This window comes from Carassius carassius, chromosome 24, assembly GCF_963082965.1.
Source record: "Carassius carassius chromosome 24, fCarCar2.1, whole genome shotgun sequence".
NCBI classification, from domain to species: domain Eukaryota; kingdom Metazoa; phylum Chordata; class Actinopteri; order Cypriniformes; family Cyprinidae; genus Carassius; species Carassius carassius.
In genome coordinates this window covers 15121201-15139293 of record NC_081778.1, presented here as the reverse complement: position 1 = coordinate 15139293, position 18093 = coordinate 15121201, and the positions used below count along the sequence as shown (strand labels likewise).

At 38.3% G+C, this 18093-nt stretch overlaps 2 protein-coding genes across 2 annotated transcripts; one reads left to right on the top strand and one right to left on the bottom strand.

Moving 5' to 3' along the window:
* Positions 1–1763: 1763 nt before the first annotated feature.
* On the bottom strand, positions 1764–9211 carry LOC132102911 (leukocyte receptor cluster member 8 homolog). The gene is made up of 16 exons (XM_059507632.1): positions 9069–9211; positions 8882–8983; positions 8093–8231; positions 7846–7992; positions 7228–7302; positions 6699–7119; positions 6442–6619; positions 6131–6301; positions 5790–6008; positions 5504–5668; positions 4967–5261; positions 4718–4819; positions 4569–4637; positions 4359–4488; positions 4058–4265; positions 1764–3965 (listed from the first exon to the last, which is right to left on the bottom strand). Exons 2-16 carry the CDS (start codon positions 8920–8922, stop codon positions 3803–3805), a joined length of 2523 nt encoding a protein of 840 aa, XP_059363615.1. The 5' UTR covers positions 8923–8983; positions 9069–9211; the 3' UTR covers positions 1764–3802.
* Positions 9212–14263: 5052 nt separating this feature from the next.
* Positions 14264–18052, top strand: LOC132102910 (gamma-aminobutyric acid receptor-associated protein-like 1). Its single transcript, XM_059507631.1, has 5 exons — positions 14264–14469; positions 16030–16119; positions 16431–16509; positions 16775–16893; positions 17576–18052. Exons 2-5 carry the CDS (start codon positions 16030–16032, stop codon positions 17639–17641), a joined length of 354 nt encoding a protein of 117 aa, XP_059363614.1. The 5' UTR covers positions 14264–14469; the 3' UTR covers positions 17642–18052.
* The last annotated feature ends 41 nt before the right edge of the window (positions 18053–18093 follow it).

Sequence of the window (18093 nt, the reverse complement as noted above, 5' to 3'; positions counted from 1 at the left end):
TGCAAGTACAGTCTTGTCAAAATACTTACTGCCAAGCAATGACTACATGTATACCAATCACAACATTGCTTTACAGAAAACCAAGGAAAGAAGAGGGAGACGAAGAACATGCAGAAAGAACAAATTGCTGAAAAAAATATTCAAGATGAGACAAAGCAAAGAGTCAATGGCTAAAGCTGAAATGTAAGAGAACACTTTGAGACAAATCTAAACAATAAAAAAACAATATGAAGGGGGGGGGGGCTGATGCAAAGGAAAGAAGTTAAAGAAATTAGATGTGCAAGGGGACAGACAACATTTGAAGAGAGGGACGAAACCATTAGCAATAGTGCTGTAAAAATAATACACATCAACTATGACAGCAAGGAATAAAAATACATTTCATGAAAGAAAAGTAACCAGTGGAATCATTTAAGACCATCAACATTGCTTTGGACAATCCTGAAGTAATAGGCATCATGGGCAGCCAATCAGCATTACCATTAGAAAATGCAGTGAGCTTTCAAGACATGAGGAATTACTGTAAGGATTCATCTACATAACCTGCTGCTTGGACATCTATAGTTTACATGAGAAGAACATTTCTGTTCATCTGCATGTCCAGGTGTGTTCGATATGCAATTCTACAGCATACATTAAACCCCAAAATTAGACATCAGAAACAAAACACCTAAGAATACAACAGTAAACATCAGTAAAAAAAAACACCTATAACATTAATATAGTAAGAGGAGGGGGGGGGAAGCAAATGTTAATACAAAGACACACCTGAACATACATCAGCAATTCTACTGAACACTATATGGAGCAATTCCTAAAATAAAACCCATACATCATCATCGGACTGACATGGTGGTTTTGTCATGTTTCTTAAAGATTTTGTGATTGGCATCAAGAAAAACATTGCAAATTGAAATCACAAGGCTCTCCTCAAAATGACAAATGCATCAGACAACAGGCACAACGAAGAATCTGAATTGGCTGATGTCTGGACGTCTTAATGCCCGTTTTCCAGTGTGCCTCTGGATTAGTTTTGCCCTCATCTTTTCATCTCTTGCTTTGCTCCAAATACTCATGACTGCAAGAAGAGAGAGAGAGAATCTGGCAATGAAGGAGTGCAGGAGGAGAGAGGAGAACAAGGGGTGGGAGGGGTTAAAGGTTGAGGAGAGCAAAGTCAGTGTGGCAACCAGTAGCATCAGCAAGGAATTCAATTACAATATACAAATCAAACACAAAATGAAGCTCTAAGGTCAACAATGAGCTAAAAAAAAAAAAAAAAAAAAATTTGATTAACATCATTTCCCAACACCAATACAATGCAGTCATTCAGTACTCCTTTTACTAAGTCAAATCAAAGTTGCAAATGAAAGGAATCAATATCTTGGTGCTTGTGCTTAAGCCAAATCTTTCTCTTATTGTTGGATACTTTTGTGCGAAAGTGAATTTTTACAGGTATGAGAGCAAGAAAAGATGAATTGGGAAGTGAGGATGATCAACAAAAGCTAAGATGACAAAGTATGACAAACATTACTTAAATATTATTGTAAATTATGATCAACAAGGGAGAGATTTGGCATATTATAAACAATCCATGGATCCCTGACTTCTTCATGAGTATGGACTGGATGTTTTACTTTCTAACATGTAACTTATTTAATGTCTAAGGGAACAAGAAATGTTAGAATAATAATAAAAAAAAATTTGTTTTTGCACCAAACCGCATATCAGTGTAAACATGCTCACCACCCAAAAAAAAAGTATACATTTTAAAACTGCCAGCAAAATATACGTATAGCTGAAAATTACACTTACCATTGTACAAACAAACAAAAATAATTATGAAAATCAAAGCAACTATAAGGAAAAAGAAATAAATTCCACTTTGCATATTATTTACATGAGCACATATTTACAAATTTCACCAATGAGGTGTAAGGGATGCTTTCTGCTTACAGTGGCCATGAGCACATCTAGCTAAAGCACACATATTTCAGATCCAAGCCTTATCCATGGTAAATCTTAATAATAAATAAACCTGATCATGTCAGCTGCAAATGCTGCTGCACATGCTCCTCGTTCATTTACAATGTAATTGATGAGTGTCAACTCTAATTTTAAAGCAGTCCATTAGAAATCAAGGCAGATTAGATTAACTTTGTAATACTTTGAATTGGTATAACTTTACTACAATGTGTTCATGCTTTAATCATTGGCTAGATTAAGACCATGATACCATATCAATCTCTGAGATTTACTACTTTATCACAGTAATATCCATGTAAAATTAGCAGATCTTTTAGATTTTTGTATGGATCTTTTGGTGTCAATCTTGCAGATAAGGGGTACAACAGGGTTCAGTATTAGGCCCATTTTAAAATGAGAAATGACAAATTCACAACCTGCCAGAAGGAGTTAACAGATACCAAGCCAAGCATGTTGTTCAACAGTGGTAACACCTCAACTCAAGCTAAATGAAGATCCAATATGCTTTTAAAAGCATCAAGTCCTTCTTACCAGCCATTACCAGTAGACGTGGCCAAAGCTTAAGGAGCCATACTAACCCGTGTGTTTCCAAAACCCAGCCAGACAGTGGATGCCCTTGCAGCAGTGAGGTAACTAGTAAAGATCACCATCTGGAGAGAAGACAGGAGACAGCCTCCAACTTGCTGTGAAGAAAAACTGAGCTTGCTTTTCATTCTTGAATGACTTTTCCTTTGACGGGTGACTGCATGTTAAGTGCACAAAACTTTTATGCTGGGTGATGCTTTGTAGGGGACTTCATTCTTCAGAGGCAGGTGATCAAACCTTGTGGTGAATGAATGCCCTAAGTGGACTTTGATGACTTTTAAAATGGCTGGCCCTATTCAGATCACAGCTGGGGCATAAGTTAAAGAGAAGGTTGAGTCACTGAGCTGTGCTTCCTGGGTGTCAAGGAACGATTAGGAGGGTATCTATGATTAATGAAGGCCAGCTTCTTGACTGTTGATGATGTGCAGGTGAGGGAGGAGATACTGTGTGGGAAGGGGGCGGAACTTATGATGTAAAACAGGGCTTAATCTGCATTTCTTAAAATGGTTGTCTTGTTATGGATCAGTCCAATTACATGCTCAGCATTAGGATCTTAGAGATGAAGGGGGTCCGGAGATCTAACCGAACACCTCCACTAGTGACTCACTGAAGACATCTCAGGGAAAGAGAAAGATTGGGAATACAAACCATCCTCTTCTTGCCTAAAGAATTACACTGTAGCTCACTTGGCTTTAAAGTCCCTTAAATGATCAAAACCTTGCAGAAGAAGCCTTCACACAGGCTTGATGAGCTGGTACGCTGTCGGTGGAAACTGGCTCACAATATATTCTGGATTAACCATGATGTTTCAGGTCTTGAGCTTTGCGGCTGTTTGCTTGAGAGAAGAGAAACATGAGAACACAACACTGTTAGCTTAGATGTTTGTTTTTTTAGCTCTGGGCTGTGGGACCTGACGTGACCTGCTGACCCTATCTTTGCCTTTTCTCTATTGGTGTAAGGGATAGTGTTCAAGTAAACTGATTGCCTGATACTTCACTAAATGGGCTGTGTGATAGGCTATACTGGGTCTTGAATATAGAACCTAAGTCCCTGTGTGTGGATGTGTCATCTGTCAGAAAGTCCATCACTCTTCCTTATCTTTCATAAATATGATCGGCACTAAACTCTGAGTGTGTCTGTCTATTATGCAGATATCAGGGCCCTCATCTACAGTCAGGCTTTTTAACCTCTAATAAATAAAAATTTTCTGGTCACTTCCCACCCTTTCCCCATACTATGAGGTTGAAAGACTGGCTGAGCTGACTTTACAGTCTATTTTGCTTGGGTCAGAGGGGGTGAATGTAACCCCAAGCCCTGTTAAAAATGCTACACATGAGTCTAAATCTGGGAAGGCCAAGCTGGACTGCACATACTCCACTGGCACAGAGGGCCTGAACCTGTAACAGAACAGGAAAAAAACAGAAAACTTTAGAATTCAATTATCAATAGCATACTTTTTGTAAGCAATCTGCCTGGCATCTGCACTTACGTTTTAAGAATGGACCTCAGCGCAATATTTCTTTCTCGCTCCACAAACTTATCAATAAGGTAAGCAGCCATACGTGGAGCATTCTTATAGAGTCTGAAGAACCGGTGGAAGTTTCCAAGTGCCCAGGCAGTACGGAGTTCAAGAGCATGAGCTACACACGGATCAGCACGGAGCTCAGGGGTCAGGTACACAAGCTCGGTCGTCAGGTCTAAGAAAAAATTAGCGAAGGCATTTAACATGCGAGATTGAGAAACTATGTAATGGACTGCATAATAGTGTTTAGCCAATAAGCGATGTTTACCTCCAGAATTCTTAGTAAAGATATAGTAGATAAGTCTGTAGGAAGTGAATTCTCCCACGTTGTCCGACGGGCAGTCTTTATACAGCGCCTTCAGCTGGGTCTGGCACTGGTTAAACTCCTCGTGGTCACCCTGATAACAGTTGAAATGCGGGTTTAGTCTAAAAGAAAGAAAAACGCCTTTCAATCAGAATTAACTTTACATGCACATACCTTTTCCAGAGCAATGCGAGCGTGTGTCTCATACACCTCCACAGTGAAGTCTGTACGTACACCTTGAACCTGAATGACAAGAATTCAAAATAAGACACTAAAAGATAAAAATGTGAAGCAGAAAAGTGGTACTACTAAGTGTTACTCACAGTGAGATCCTGTCGTATTGACTTCATTTGTTCACATGCATACAAGTAATCCTGATTGGATTTCCAATGAGTTTTAACCGCAATCAGAGACTTTCGCAACACCTGAAACACAAAAGAAGTGAAGAAATCTTCAAATAAACTGCTTAATTTACCAACTACATACCACTTTGGAGTACAACATCCAGTGTTGACCACACAACTTTAACCTTTAAACAGAGCTCTAAAAGCAACACTTTGAGAAACACTCACAGACACGGGTCTGACGGTTGCAGGGTCAGGGGCACAGGTCAGTCGAAGGTAGTTTTTGGTGATGTCCTGGCAGGTGCCGACTATGGGGCAATCATCCCAACTCAGTCCCTCTTGGGTGCCATTGGGGAGGTCAAAAACATTGATGTTTAACACTAGGGGTTCAGTGCGTAGCTTAGTGTGGAAACGGGCTGCACGGCTCTGCTTCTTCGCTTCACGGTTTGGGTCATGAAAGTCAAGCCCTGCATTACCACCTTTCCGCTTTTTACCAAGACCACTGGATAGGTCTTCCATATTCCTGATGGAATCAGAAAAGTTATTTAAAGAGACCACTAAAAATGTATTCAAGCGGCTACTGCGGTGTGTGTGCACTTGGATGGGTTAAATGCAGAGCACCAATTCAGAGTATGGGTTACCATACTTGTCAAATGTCACGACTTTCGCTTTCACTTTAAATTGTCATACTGACCAAAATTTTATAAAAACATTCCCTAAATTTTGGTAATGCCATTTAATTTTGTTTTACCAACAATATCTCACCTCCGCCCTCTGTTTGCTTTGCCTCTTCCTCTACCTCTTTCTCCCACAGCACCTCTACCTCGCCCCCTTTCTGCCCCCCGGCCTCGGCCAGCCTTTTGTTGCCGCCGGGACAGTGAAAGTCGAAGATCACTTGACATGCTGCTGTCTGACTGAGAGCCAGAGTCACTGAAGGAGGAACACAATCACCTGTCAAATCCTACAGATCTCCAAATCCTTTCATATTTATACTGATGAATGAAAGTGATTGTATTGGATTATTAAGCAAGTTTGCAACCCTGTGCATTACCTGCGATGATGTCTACTCCGGTCCCTATGTCGGCTGTGAGGTGACGGGGATCGTGATGAGGAGCGTGAGGAGCTTGAAGAGGGGCTTCTTTGAGAAAATACATTTCTGTAGTTACCCAGCCTGGCCCCGCCCCTGCCACGGATGGCTCCACCTCTCCCAACAGCATTCTCCTGAGAACGCTGAGGAACCGCTTCCCAGCGAGACTGCTTTGGCTTCAAACTGATAAAGCAAGTGGTTGTTTAGTGCCAATAGTTAATAGTTTGAAATAACATATCTAAAGCTAAATGAACGAAGAATCCTGAACCAAGGATATAAAGTTATAGAAGCAAGATGCAACCCACTCTGGCAGTGGTTCTCTTGTCCAGTCAATGGTGTAAGCGGAGCCATCCTGTAGTCTGGACTGCAGAAGATCTTTTAACACTTTTTCCGTACGATCCTTATCCTCTTCAGATTCACAGGCTGTGAAGCAGCGCTGTACATACTCTTTCATGGCCTGTGGCCAGTCCTGAGGCCTACGAGATGAAAAAAATTTTTTCATTGATTTAAAAATTTCATTTAAATATCACTTAGTAAACATGGGTGATACCTTGCATTTAAATTAGGACGGCTCTAATGATTTACCTCTACTTAAAATATTTCCCAGTATGCTTACCGAGTTTGGGCACTTCCTGTGGAAGTGACAGAAGTTCCAGCAACAAACCCAGGTGACGGGTTTGTTGCAATGGGGGAAGCCAATCCAGGGGCCTGATCACCTGAAGTAAAGTTTTGATTGGCCATGACATATGGGCGTTTTGGTATATTAAATTTTACAGCACCAGTTCCAGGAGCCTCTGTTAGGGAAGAAAGAGAACATTAAGAGGATATCATTAAAAGCACACACTTTACACACATAAGCACAAATATACGTACGTTTCATGCGTTGCCACATCTGCTGGTCACCTTTGTTCATATTGCTATTGTTGGGTTTCTTAGCATCCACCCTGCCTGGGCCTCCATACGGGCCCTGTCCTGGAGCCTGCTGCTGAGGGGGCTGATATGCTGGAGCTTGGTAACCCTGGTACCCTGGCCGAATCTGTCCTGAATTGTAGCCCAGCATCATAGGGTTTGAATCAGTGGGGCTGTAAGGCAGGGTACCATTTGGGCTGTAAGGGGTTTGGGGTGATGAAGGGGGGTACTGGGTATTGGGTGGGGGAGGTATAGGGGGTGGAGGAGGGGGTGGGGGCTGGTCAGTGGATGTAGGACTCTGAGGGGGTGGTTGAGGGGTTGCAGGAGGAGGGGGTTGGGAGGAATAGCTGGATGACTGATCTTCCATCATAGACATGGCAGGGGCCTGAAAAAGAGAGGGAGAAATAATCTTTGAATTACTTAAACTTATATTATCAAACTAGTTGATATACATGGCCAGCATGAATTCAGAATTATATATGGAGGTCTATACCTGTCCAGTGGGTGTAGTTGGTGTCTGGTAGCCCCCTTGAACACCATACTGTCCCGGAGGATATGGTCCTCCATACTGAATGGTTGGGGGGGGTGAGAAAGATATCATTATTGAAACTGGACAAAATAGGACAGCTGTAAAGGTTGGGTTGAATGGTACTAGCTTTTGTCTGAAAAGATTTTAAAAACTAGGCAGGCAAATTAATTGCACAGTTTCTGTTCACATTCAGCAGCAGAGGTCTGGTTAAACGCTCTGATGTCATCCAGCCAAAAGCATTTGATTTCTTTTTTGTCAATATTATTTTGAGAATATTAATAATACATCAGACAGCAGCAGATCTACCGGGACACATTTACAAGGCAAGGAGCATTTTGACATATCTGAACACTGCTTTGGATTGGATAGTCTGCCAAAAACAAACGAATACTCATGCAAATGCTAAAATGTAGATCTATGTACTATCATACAGCAAAGAGGCTATTATACTTGCATTTTATTCTAGTATCAATGTAACAAGACTACACATTTTAGGAAATATACTTCTAATTGTGACCTAATTCTTAAGGCAGACAGATATAAGCATATGCTGTAAGAATATGGAGAAGTGCATTTATTTACCGGAGGCATGGGGTAGTAGTAGTTATATGGATACGTGTAACCAGCATACTGTTGTTGATTCTGTTGATACCACTGTTGATAGTATTGCTGCTGCTGCTGCTGTTGTTGCTGCATTGCAGAAGAGTCTGTTGCCTGATAAGTTCCGGTCTAACAATAAACAGAATAGAATCAAACACTTACAAAATAGACATGGACAAATAACATAACTAGGAACCACCTAAACTCATAAAAAAAACACTACACTAACCTGTTGTGGGTTGCTATTAGCTGGTGAAGTCTTGGTAGAGTTCTGACTTTTACTAATGGAGGCTAGAGCCTGTCGGGCTTTTTCCCATTCTGGGTTCTCGTGGACTTGCCCATCTGCGCTTGAATTACCACCATACGGCCTGTACATGACAAGGTACAAATGACTTTAGGTTACACCGAATCTAGAACCTTCCTGTACATACAAAAAGAGTTCACATACAAATAAAAATGACTAGAACACTAGCAACCAGTATATAACGTTATAATATCTTCATACTTTAAAATCTGCAAGTTAGAATTATACTGAGTCACGCACATAAGTTAGTTATTACACATACTGTGCCTCTCTTAGATAATTAATGGCATAAAAGAGTGTTGGTTAAATACCATTACGGTAATATTACAATCTAGAGACTGTATTTCCAGTAACTTAATCAGGCCTTTAATAAACAGGCCACACGTTAAAAAACTAGTCAAACTCGTGGATATACTTTTCAATGTCATTGGAGCTTAACTATTAATGCCAACAGTGACGTCTCCAATCTAAATTGTTTTTAAAAATTCGATTGAATTCGCTGAACTTCCGTAAAGTAAAGCGGATAACTTAACATTACTAGTCTGGCGAACTAAAAAAAAAAACTATGGACATTTAACGTTACACCAACGTCTGCACACCAAATATGTCTGATAAAGGTTTCCATTTATAGAAAGCTGTCGTTCAAGAGTCAAAACGATGAAGCAGAAGATATATGTTATGATAAAAAGGATTTATAATCTGTAAAAATCTTACCAGTTTGGTTTCGGGGCTTGCTGTGCCGCGTTCACCGCCATTTCGACAGAGCTAGAAAACGTATTAGCTAACCTTACTTGTTAGCGCGTCCGAAAAAACTACCTAAATATGTTGGAAAATTATAGTTCTAACGTTTAATATACGATGTTTTTGTAGAAAACGCTTAACAATGGTTTATACCGAGTACCTTAAACCAAATTCCGTTTTACATTAGGATTATACCGGAGGGGCCCATATCAACTAACGTTAGTTCGTCGAGCTCAGCGGTTGAATGTCAACACCTCTAACAAAATGGCTGATGACGATGACACCGGAAGTTCTGCCGCCTTCTCCGAGAGCCGAGGCAGCTGGTTATATCGGTTATATCAGAGCCACAATTCTGACAGCGAAGGATCACGTTATAAGCGCGGAAAAGTGCATTCTGCAGGTTTTTTTAGGAGAAAACGATCGTCTCAACAAAAGAAAGTAATTTGAGCCCAGGAAAATCTATTTTGCATTTAAAATAAGTGTTTGGATTTGTGCAGAACTTCTCTTTTAGGCGTGCAACGTTTCACTAGCTTGCTCACCTGATGCCCACTCTCAGTCCTCTCTAAATTCAGACACAGCTCGCTTGCTGAACACAACCACAACACAGCGTTACAGTATGCCATAATTCCAGCCAATCAGAGACGAAACTGCTAAATCATGATTGACAACCAATCACAACATTCACTGCATTACTGACAACAGCAGAGGAAAAATGCAGTGCATGCAGAATTATTATGCAAGTTGGTATTCTGATCATACTTTTTTCAAGCACAATTTACCAATTCGAAACGACATCAATCTTAATAAATACCATTAATCTTGTATTTAATCTTTCTAACTGATATATACATTTTTCATGAAAGCTGGAAGTGAAAAACGCCTTATTCAGGTGTGCGTAATTATTGCTTTTGTTATTTTTTTTTTAATCCAAAAGCATCAGTGTTTAACTATACGTGAAACATTGATCATAATGAATTAATGAATTAATTTATCAGGATTTAAAATTGGTCACAGAAATAGAGCGTTGAACCACTGTATGCGTTGAACATATAGCCGCTTATTCAGTCGAGTCGGTTTCTGTTTATTTGTAGTCACATTTAGAAAGAATTTTAATTTCTATATTTTTATAAACGCTCCCGAGCAAAAACCTTTATTATATTTTAATATTTTACTTTTATGACATAGGCTTTATGCAAAGCTCGAGACGAGGATTATGACAGAAAAAATATGATACTAAATAAATACACGATTGTGATAGAGAATAAGAAGCTGACGTCTGATTTCTTTGAGCGGTCGTATTTACCATGTTTGCTATGGTAATGTTAATGCCTAGCTTGCAGAGTCTTTTGCATCGCTTATAAATATTTCTGCCTTTTATGGTGATCATAATCCACATCGGATCAAGTTATTTCAAACACTCGCTGCTGACTGAAAGTGAGTTTTGAGCTCAACTTTTTTTTCAAATTTTAAGAAGTTTTTAATTCTGGTGTTATAGCTGTTATCTTTTTGAAATGATCCGCAGCACTGATGCTCTCCAGGCGTGGAGAAACTCTGCCTTTGTTCATAACCCCTCTTCTAGCTCCAGCTGGCCCGCTTTGGCCCAAGGTTTTCATGGGACCAAAAAACCCTGGCCGTTGGCCCCGAGGAAGCACCAGAAGTTACAGTGGAAACGCGACTGGCTCTGGCACGCACTAGCACGCCCGCTTTTGGCCCGACAGTGGAAACGCGGCTAATATGCTCAGTAATTAAAGAGTCAGGGAGGCGTTTCTGTTATTCGGTTTGTGACATCCTTCACGGTAGAGCTGTAATCGGACCATAAAAGTTAGGCCCGACAGGACCCGAGCCCGACAAGTACATTTTGATTGACAGCTTTTTAAAAGCCCGAACCCGTTTACAGCCCGACATTATTCAAATGTGCGCGCACACAGCTCTTTTGCTGAGTCATTTATACATCTTTTAACATAATTTATTTATAACTAACGTAGACTAGACCACTTGGAAGTTGGAATAAAGAAATAAAATAAGTCCTGTGACATCTTAACATCTCAGCACTCTATAAATATATCAACGCACCAATAAAAACTAGTCTTTTTTAACAAATTAAATTAAGATACATTTTAAATTAAGATGGGTTTTGGAAATAACGAAATTAAGATAAAGGCTCCGCCGGATTTGCTTCGCCAGCAGCTGACATTTAATAAAAGAATAATGCCAACATTACTGCCCACATTATGCATTTAAGACTCAATTAATATTTAGTTATCATTTAAAAAACCTTTACTCACAGAGATTAGACTAGGTCTACATGTTTTTGTGGAGGAAAATGATTGAATCCACTATAGATTCTTCAGCGCGTTCCTGCGCTCACTGATGGTGCGTCATTATTCACTCATTATTCTCATTATAAATATGGTCAAAACTTTTCCACAACTCAGACTTTGCTTTAGTTGCTGGTGCTACCAAAACGTAATCGCCAGAGGCAAGCCTCCGTTTCCGTTTCACCGCATCTTTCTCGCACTAATCGAAACACATCACATGACCGCTCGTTTACCGCGCAAACCGGAACGCAATCCCGAGCCTGGCCCGAGCCCGCGTAAAATTATATAAATTAAGCCCGAACCCGACCAAACCCGTCGGGTCCCGTCGGGTTCGGGCAAAGATCTTCAGCTCTACTTAACGGGAAACGCCGAATCATCAGAACACAGAAGAAAGCTGCTCACAGCCCTTGGTTACGTGTCGCACAAGAACCGTTTTCGGAACCGAAACTTAGAAATTGCTCATGGTTCGGGTTCTTTTCAAAGAACAGAACCAGTTCTGAATAAGAACCGGTTCTCTGAGTCCTCGGTTCCCAACCCTATTATTAAGAGCAGTATGACAAAATCTAAGCCTTGAGATTATAGTTTCCTCATGTCTATTTCTTCTTGTTACTCTGTACTATACCAACAAATTCAAGGTACTGATGCTTGCCTACAAGACGACCACTGGTACGGCACCAACATACCTAAACTCACTGGTTAAATCTTATGTGCCCTCCAGAAGTTTGCACTCTGCATGTGAACGACGCCTTGTGGGGCCATCCCAAAGAAGTTCAAAATCACTCTCACGACCTTTTCCTGGACTGTGCCGAGCTGGTGGACTGACCTCCCAATCTCAATTCGTACATATATATATATATATATATATATATATATATATATATATATATATATATATATATATATATATATATATATATACATATACATATATATATATATATATATATACATAACATATGAATTAAATGTTCCGTCCTGGTAGAATGACCTCCCCAACTCAATCCGAGCAGCCTTAGCAGTCCTCAGCCGTCTTCAAGAATCGGCTTAAAACACATCTCTTCCATCTTTATTTGACCCTCTAACTTTAGCACTCACTATTCTAATTCTATTCTTTAAAAAAATCTAACTACCTTTCTAATCTTTTTGTATTCTATTTTATTTTCATTTATTACGCAATTGTGTGTGTGTGTGTGTGTGTGTGTGTGTACTGTATATATATATATATATATATATATATATATATATATATATATATATATATATATATATATATATATATATATATATATATATATATATATATATATATATATATATATATATATATATATATATATATATATGTGTGTGTGTGTGTGTGTATAAGACCTCTAACACTAGCTTGCTCAATTCTTTTTATATTCTGTTTTCTTTTTATTTATTATATTATTTAAAAGCCCTTGCTACATGTACTGTGTTAGGATAACTGAGACTTGCTCTTTTTGATGTTTTTGATTGCTTCCCCTGTCCTTATTTGTAAGTCGCTTTGGATAAAAGCGTCTGCTAAATGAATAAATGTAAATTTAAATTCTTTGAATGCTATAAAACCATCTCTCTGTTCTTTCTTCTTCACAATATTTCTGCCATCTATTCTTAACATGTTGCTTGATTAAACACTTTATTTCACTCTTACCATACTTTATTTGCATATCTATGTCTACTTTGTTTCTACACACAAACTGACCACCAAACACAACTTTCAGATGCCATCTTTATTTTTTATCTCACAGTCACGGAATGGAACGCACAGGATTGTGGGATATCAAAGGTAGCAAAGGATACATCTATGCTGCCTTCAAAATTGATCAGATGTATATACATACATATCTATGGCCTGAACCACTTCTGACACCGTTTGCTGAAGCATGCCACAAGAGAAGGAAAAATAGGCCTTTCTAGACATCATAAAAACAATCCAGATTAATTGACATTGAGATTCAATTCTGATCAATCTGAAACATTTCTAAAAAATATAAATATATTTAATTTTATATTCAGCCCCAAAATGTATTAAAAGTACAAAATTTCAAAATTGCATAAACAGGTCATTGCAAAAACAAGTTTCATCGTTCATAACATAGTGGCAATAAATAAAAACAATATAAAATACAAAAATATACACAAGCACAATCATAAATATAATTATAAAATTTCCCCTCAAAACTTTGTTTTAAAAAACTTTTTTATAAGCATCATTGTAAAACTTTTCCTATAATACTAACTTGAGAATCAATGTGTAATGATTCATTGCACCTTCATGCATCACCCTGGATGTCCTGTGTGCATCTCTTTCTGTGTCAAGTCTGTTTCCACGGCTGTCACTGGATAATAAAGCCACTTAGCAGTATAGTGTTGTCTACAACTGTATACTTCCTACTGACATTTTCTTTTTCTCTATATTTTTATTACTATATTATTACTTATTGTTTATTTTCTATTCTCTTTATTATTGTTGTTTTTATTACTTTATGTCTGCTCTATGTTTGTACTTTCTGTACTGAAGCTCCTGGCACCAAGACAAACTTTTTGTGTAGGCCTATGTAAACACTCTTGGCAATAAGCTCTTTCCGATTCTAAATAATTGTATTACTCCACTTTTGTCATTTTATTGTTGCGGGGTTTAACCTTTTCTTAGATTTGTTTGTTTATGTGTTTGCCGAAAGGACATGGAGGACGTTCATAAGGAAAGGCACTACGTCCACAAAACTTACACGTACTGTACGGTCTCTGTCCTGGGTTGCTTCCAAAAGCACATGCTGGTTTCGCCAAGATAAGGACACGTCAGGCACGTACCACAGAGACACTGCAGCGCTCTTTTCATTGGCCTAATTTTCCTTTATTTTGATTGGTTCCACTGACCTAGAGTACACTTGAGTGACAGTACACTCTAGCCAATCGAAGTTCTGTGAAAACATTTAAATGCCGCCTCCTCTCTCTCCTAAATGGCTAGACGACATGTCACACTATTTTTATGAGTTTTATTGATCAGGCCCCAAAATAAGGCGGTGCATTATTTGTTGTTGTTGTTTGTGGGAGAAGTGTGGACCAGTCGACATCTTCAACATAGAAGGCAACTTTAAATATATAAAGTGATTGAATTTTGGAGATCGACATCCTTACTGCGCTGATTCGGTCATCTGATATTCGTCCAAGTGGGGAAGACGGACGTTGTATTTCACTGAATCTATCAGCACCCCATCCAAGGTATGTTTGGTGTTTACCACAACCAGTAAACCCGGTTCGCGACTGTGGGTGAGGTTAGTTTCATGCTGGAAACTAATGTGAATTTGTAGTGAATGTGAGGTTCAAACACCAGCCCCGCTGTTACCCTCACTATTTCACTTTTGTTCCCTGATCGAGGATTTTGCGGAATTGCAGCTCGTACCATACGCCATCAGCATTTGTTATGGGCGCAGCTATCTTACTTTATATTTTACTTTCTGACGACAGCAAATTATTTTTGTTTAGTATTACATTTATGGAAATTGTACAGTGTGTGTTGGACAGTGCTGTGGAGGACATGTTTTCGCATTGCAGCACTCCTTGTTGCAACTTTTCTTTGCAACATCATCATGAATCGCAAGACCGTTGGCTTTGCGACTGTTTCTGATACAGATATCAAATAAAAATACTTGCATAATACTACGCTACTGAATATTTGCTCTATTCATATACTATTGTATTCGCACCAATACTTGCGTGACAAATGGCAAAAAAAAAGAAATGCACATTAATGCATGTTTGTGAGGACAGTGGTCTTCTGCTCAGTAAAGCCTATTTAGAGCACAGGCGAAAAAAACAACAACATCTACTGACCAGTCGTTTTTGGCCCACGTGATCTACACAGAATGTGTAATTTCTGGCATGGTTTGCACACTCAGCTGTTTCGATGTCAAAGTAACGGAGTAAATGCAAAAAAAATGTCATATGACACATTTCATTTGTGTTCTAATGGGATGCCTGTTCATGTCTGTATTATGTAATGTTTCTCTGTAGGACATAAGAGACTTTAGTGAATGGTTGGGTGAACATAAACAAACCAGACGGGCACTGCAGCTGGTCTAGTTCCACTTTAATAAAACACATTGTCCAGCATTTTCCACAGCCTTTGATTAAAATGGCATTAAAAATCCAGAAAGTTGTGCAGGATGAACTGATGTGACATTTCTATCTTTATAATTATTATTAAAAATCGTTCATATTTATTATGAAATTGATTATTTTAGCTATTGTATTTTGACAGGCCTGTAGAAAATGTACACGTGGTATGAATTTTAACATTTGGCACAAGTATATGTCAACAACATACAGTGTTCCTGTAGCTCAATTGGTAGATCATGGCGTTATCAAGCGCAAGGTTGGGGGTTCAATTCCCCGGGAACACATGATAGGTAAAAATTGATAGCACTGTAAGTCGCTTTGAATAAAAGCGTCTGCTAAATGCATAAATGTAATTTTAATTTAATTTTTAACAACATCTGGACTGAGGGCAAAGTAGAGGAAGAGCCCATGGTGGGATGGGAGAAGGCCCAGAGAGTTTGATGGAAAAATGATTTGTTATCTCTAAAGTATACTGACTGACCGATTTAGAGAATAAATGTTTTATTAACATTCATTTGCATATCTCATTGTAAGTGTTTTTTCCGCCTGTGTTTTGAATGTTAATAACGAAGAAAGATGATTTTATGTATCAGATGAGGAAGCCTTTTTGTTTATTATGTTTTAATGTTTTTGTTATTGTTCATGTGTGTGTTTGGCCCTCAGATGTCTAGCCAGTATCAGCGAAGTGTTCCGCTGGAGGTCAGGAGAGCAGAAGGGGAGAGAGTCCGCACCAAACATCCGGATAAAATCCCGGTCAGTCGCACGGTTGGAAACTAAAATAACAAACAATAATACATTTCTGTTACATTGTTAAGATGTTGTGATTATTTACTCACCCTCTTGTCAGTTCAAATCGTTCTTCTGTGAAACGGAAAAGAAGATATTTTGATGAATGCTTTGGTGACCGTTCAGTTCTATTGTATGGACAACTTTATTTTGAGGCATTTCTTGAAATATTTTTTCAAGGTCTGGAATGATATGAGAGCGAGTATGACAGAATTGGAATCTTCAGAACTGTCAGCTAATAATATATTGGGTGTTTATTTGTTTGTTTGTCTCCTTAGATCATTGTGGAGAGAGCTGCAAGGTCACGAGCTCCTGAGCTTGACAAAATGAAATACCTCGTTCCTTCTGACCTCACAGGTGACAACTCTTATTTCATACAGTAAATGCTCCCCAACAGGATATCATTGATGAAGAATAACATCTATAAATGTACAGAAGGAAATCAAGTCATCTCATGATTGTTCATAAGCATTGCGTAATTTTATGCCGGGATATTAAGCCCTTTTTTTAGTCTATCTAACCTTAAACTTCCCTATTCCTTTCTTCTTTAAAAAAAAGAAATGAAACTGTTAGGTTTTGATATGACTGAGTTTCTCTCCTCACCCTCCTCGTCTTCTTCCAGTCGGTCAGCTCTGCTTCCTGATCAGACAGCGGGTGTCTATGAGACCAGAAGAAGCCCTCTTCTTTTTCGTAAATAATTCCCTCCCTCCATCCAGTTCCCCCCTCTCTACAGTGTATGAGGTAACTCAAGCATCCTTCCTCTTCATTACTGCTGAGTAAGATACTGGACTTTTCTAGCATAGGGTGTTCAAAATCAAACTTTGTTTCTAAAATGCTAAATTCTGTAAGTGATATGAATTATAAATTTAATAAATTAATTAAATTATATATATATATATATATATATATAAAATATATTATTTTATTTTTTGCATTTTATAAGTAGCTTATGCTCACAAAGGCTGCATTTATTTGATTAAAAAAACAGTATAAACTGTGGTATTGTGAAATATTATCTGTTTTTTTATATGTGAAGTTCATTACTCCAGTATTCAGTGTCACATGATCCTTCAGAAATCATTCAGTCAGTCAAAATGTTGATTTTCTGCTCAAGACACGTCATATTCTCAACGTTGAAAAGATCTGTGCTGCTTAATATTTTTGTGAAAAGCATTATATTTTTTTTCAGTGTTCTTTCATGTTCAAAACTGCATTTAATTAGAATTTTTGTAACAATATAGAAGTCTTGACTGTCCCTTTTGATCAACTGAATGTCTTTTTTTTTTTTTTTTTTTTAAGTATTTCTTAAAAAAAATCTTATGGACCACAATCTTTTGAACAGTGTATATGCAGTTTTTACATGTAAAAAATAATACTAATAAATAGTTTGATCTAAATTGAACATCTCTGTCTCTGATTTTAGGAACATCATGAGGAAGATCTGTTCCTGTACATGACATACAGCAATGAGAGTGTTTACGGTGCCTGAGATAGAGGACGAAAGGACTGCAGGGAAGAGAGAGAGAAAGATGATACATTATTTTACCATTATTATCCCATAATCAATACATGGTACCTGCAGGGGGCATTGTTCATAATGGGGACTAAAGTGTGCTGTTTGTATTTGTCAGTATTCGTGGGAACTACAATGCGATTCATTAAACAAATTAATGCCAGTAAAGCATTGGGACTTGAAAATTGAGAGACACTTAAGAGAAAAGAAGAAAATGCAAGGCCAAAACACCAAAAGAGATCAATTTCAAAAAAGCAAGTATTTATTTCGTCTTTCTCTCCCAGGACCGAGTCATATGTATTTAATGCAAATAGGTTTTTGTTCTTGTTTTTCTATTTTGTAAAGTATTATCAATACATTTGTGCATATAATAAAAATCTTTTAAAATGTTTGAGCTTTTTTGTTTTGAAGTTTGTACATAATGTTTA

Coding starts and splice junctions, on each gene's coding strand:
- LOC132102911 (XM_059507632.1), bottom strand. CDS start 8,922: ATGGCGGTGAACGCGGCACAGCAAGCCCCGAAACCAAACTG. Junction 5,262..5,503: donor AAAGCAAACAGAGGGCGGAG/GTGAGATATTGT, acceptor TGATTCCATCAG/GAATATGGAAGACCTATCCA. Junction 3,966..4,057: donor CTGAGGTCCATTCTTAAAAC/GTAAGTGCAGAT, acceptor GTTCTGTTACAG/GTTCAGGCCCTCTGTGCCAG.
- LOC132102910 (XM_059507631.1), top strand. CDS start 16,030: ATGTCTAGCCAGTATCAGCGAAGTGTTCCGCTGGAGGTCAGGAGAGCA. Junction 16,120..16,430: donor AACATCCGGATAAAATCCCG/GTCAGTCGCACG, acceptor TTGTCTCCTTAG/ATCATTGTGGAGAGAGCTGC. Junction 16,510..16,774: donor CGTTCCTTCTGACCTCACAG/GTGACAACTCTT, acceptor GTCTTCTTCCAG/TCGGTCAGCTCTGCTTCCTG.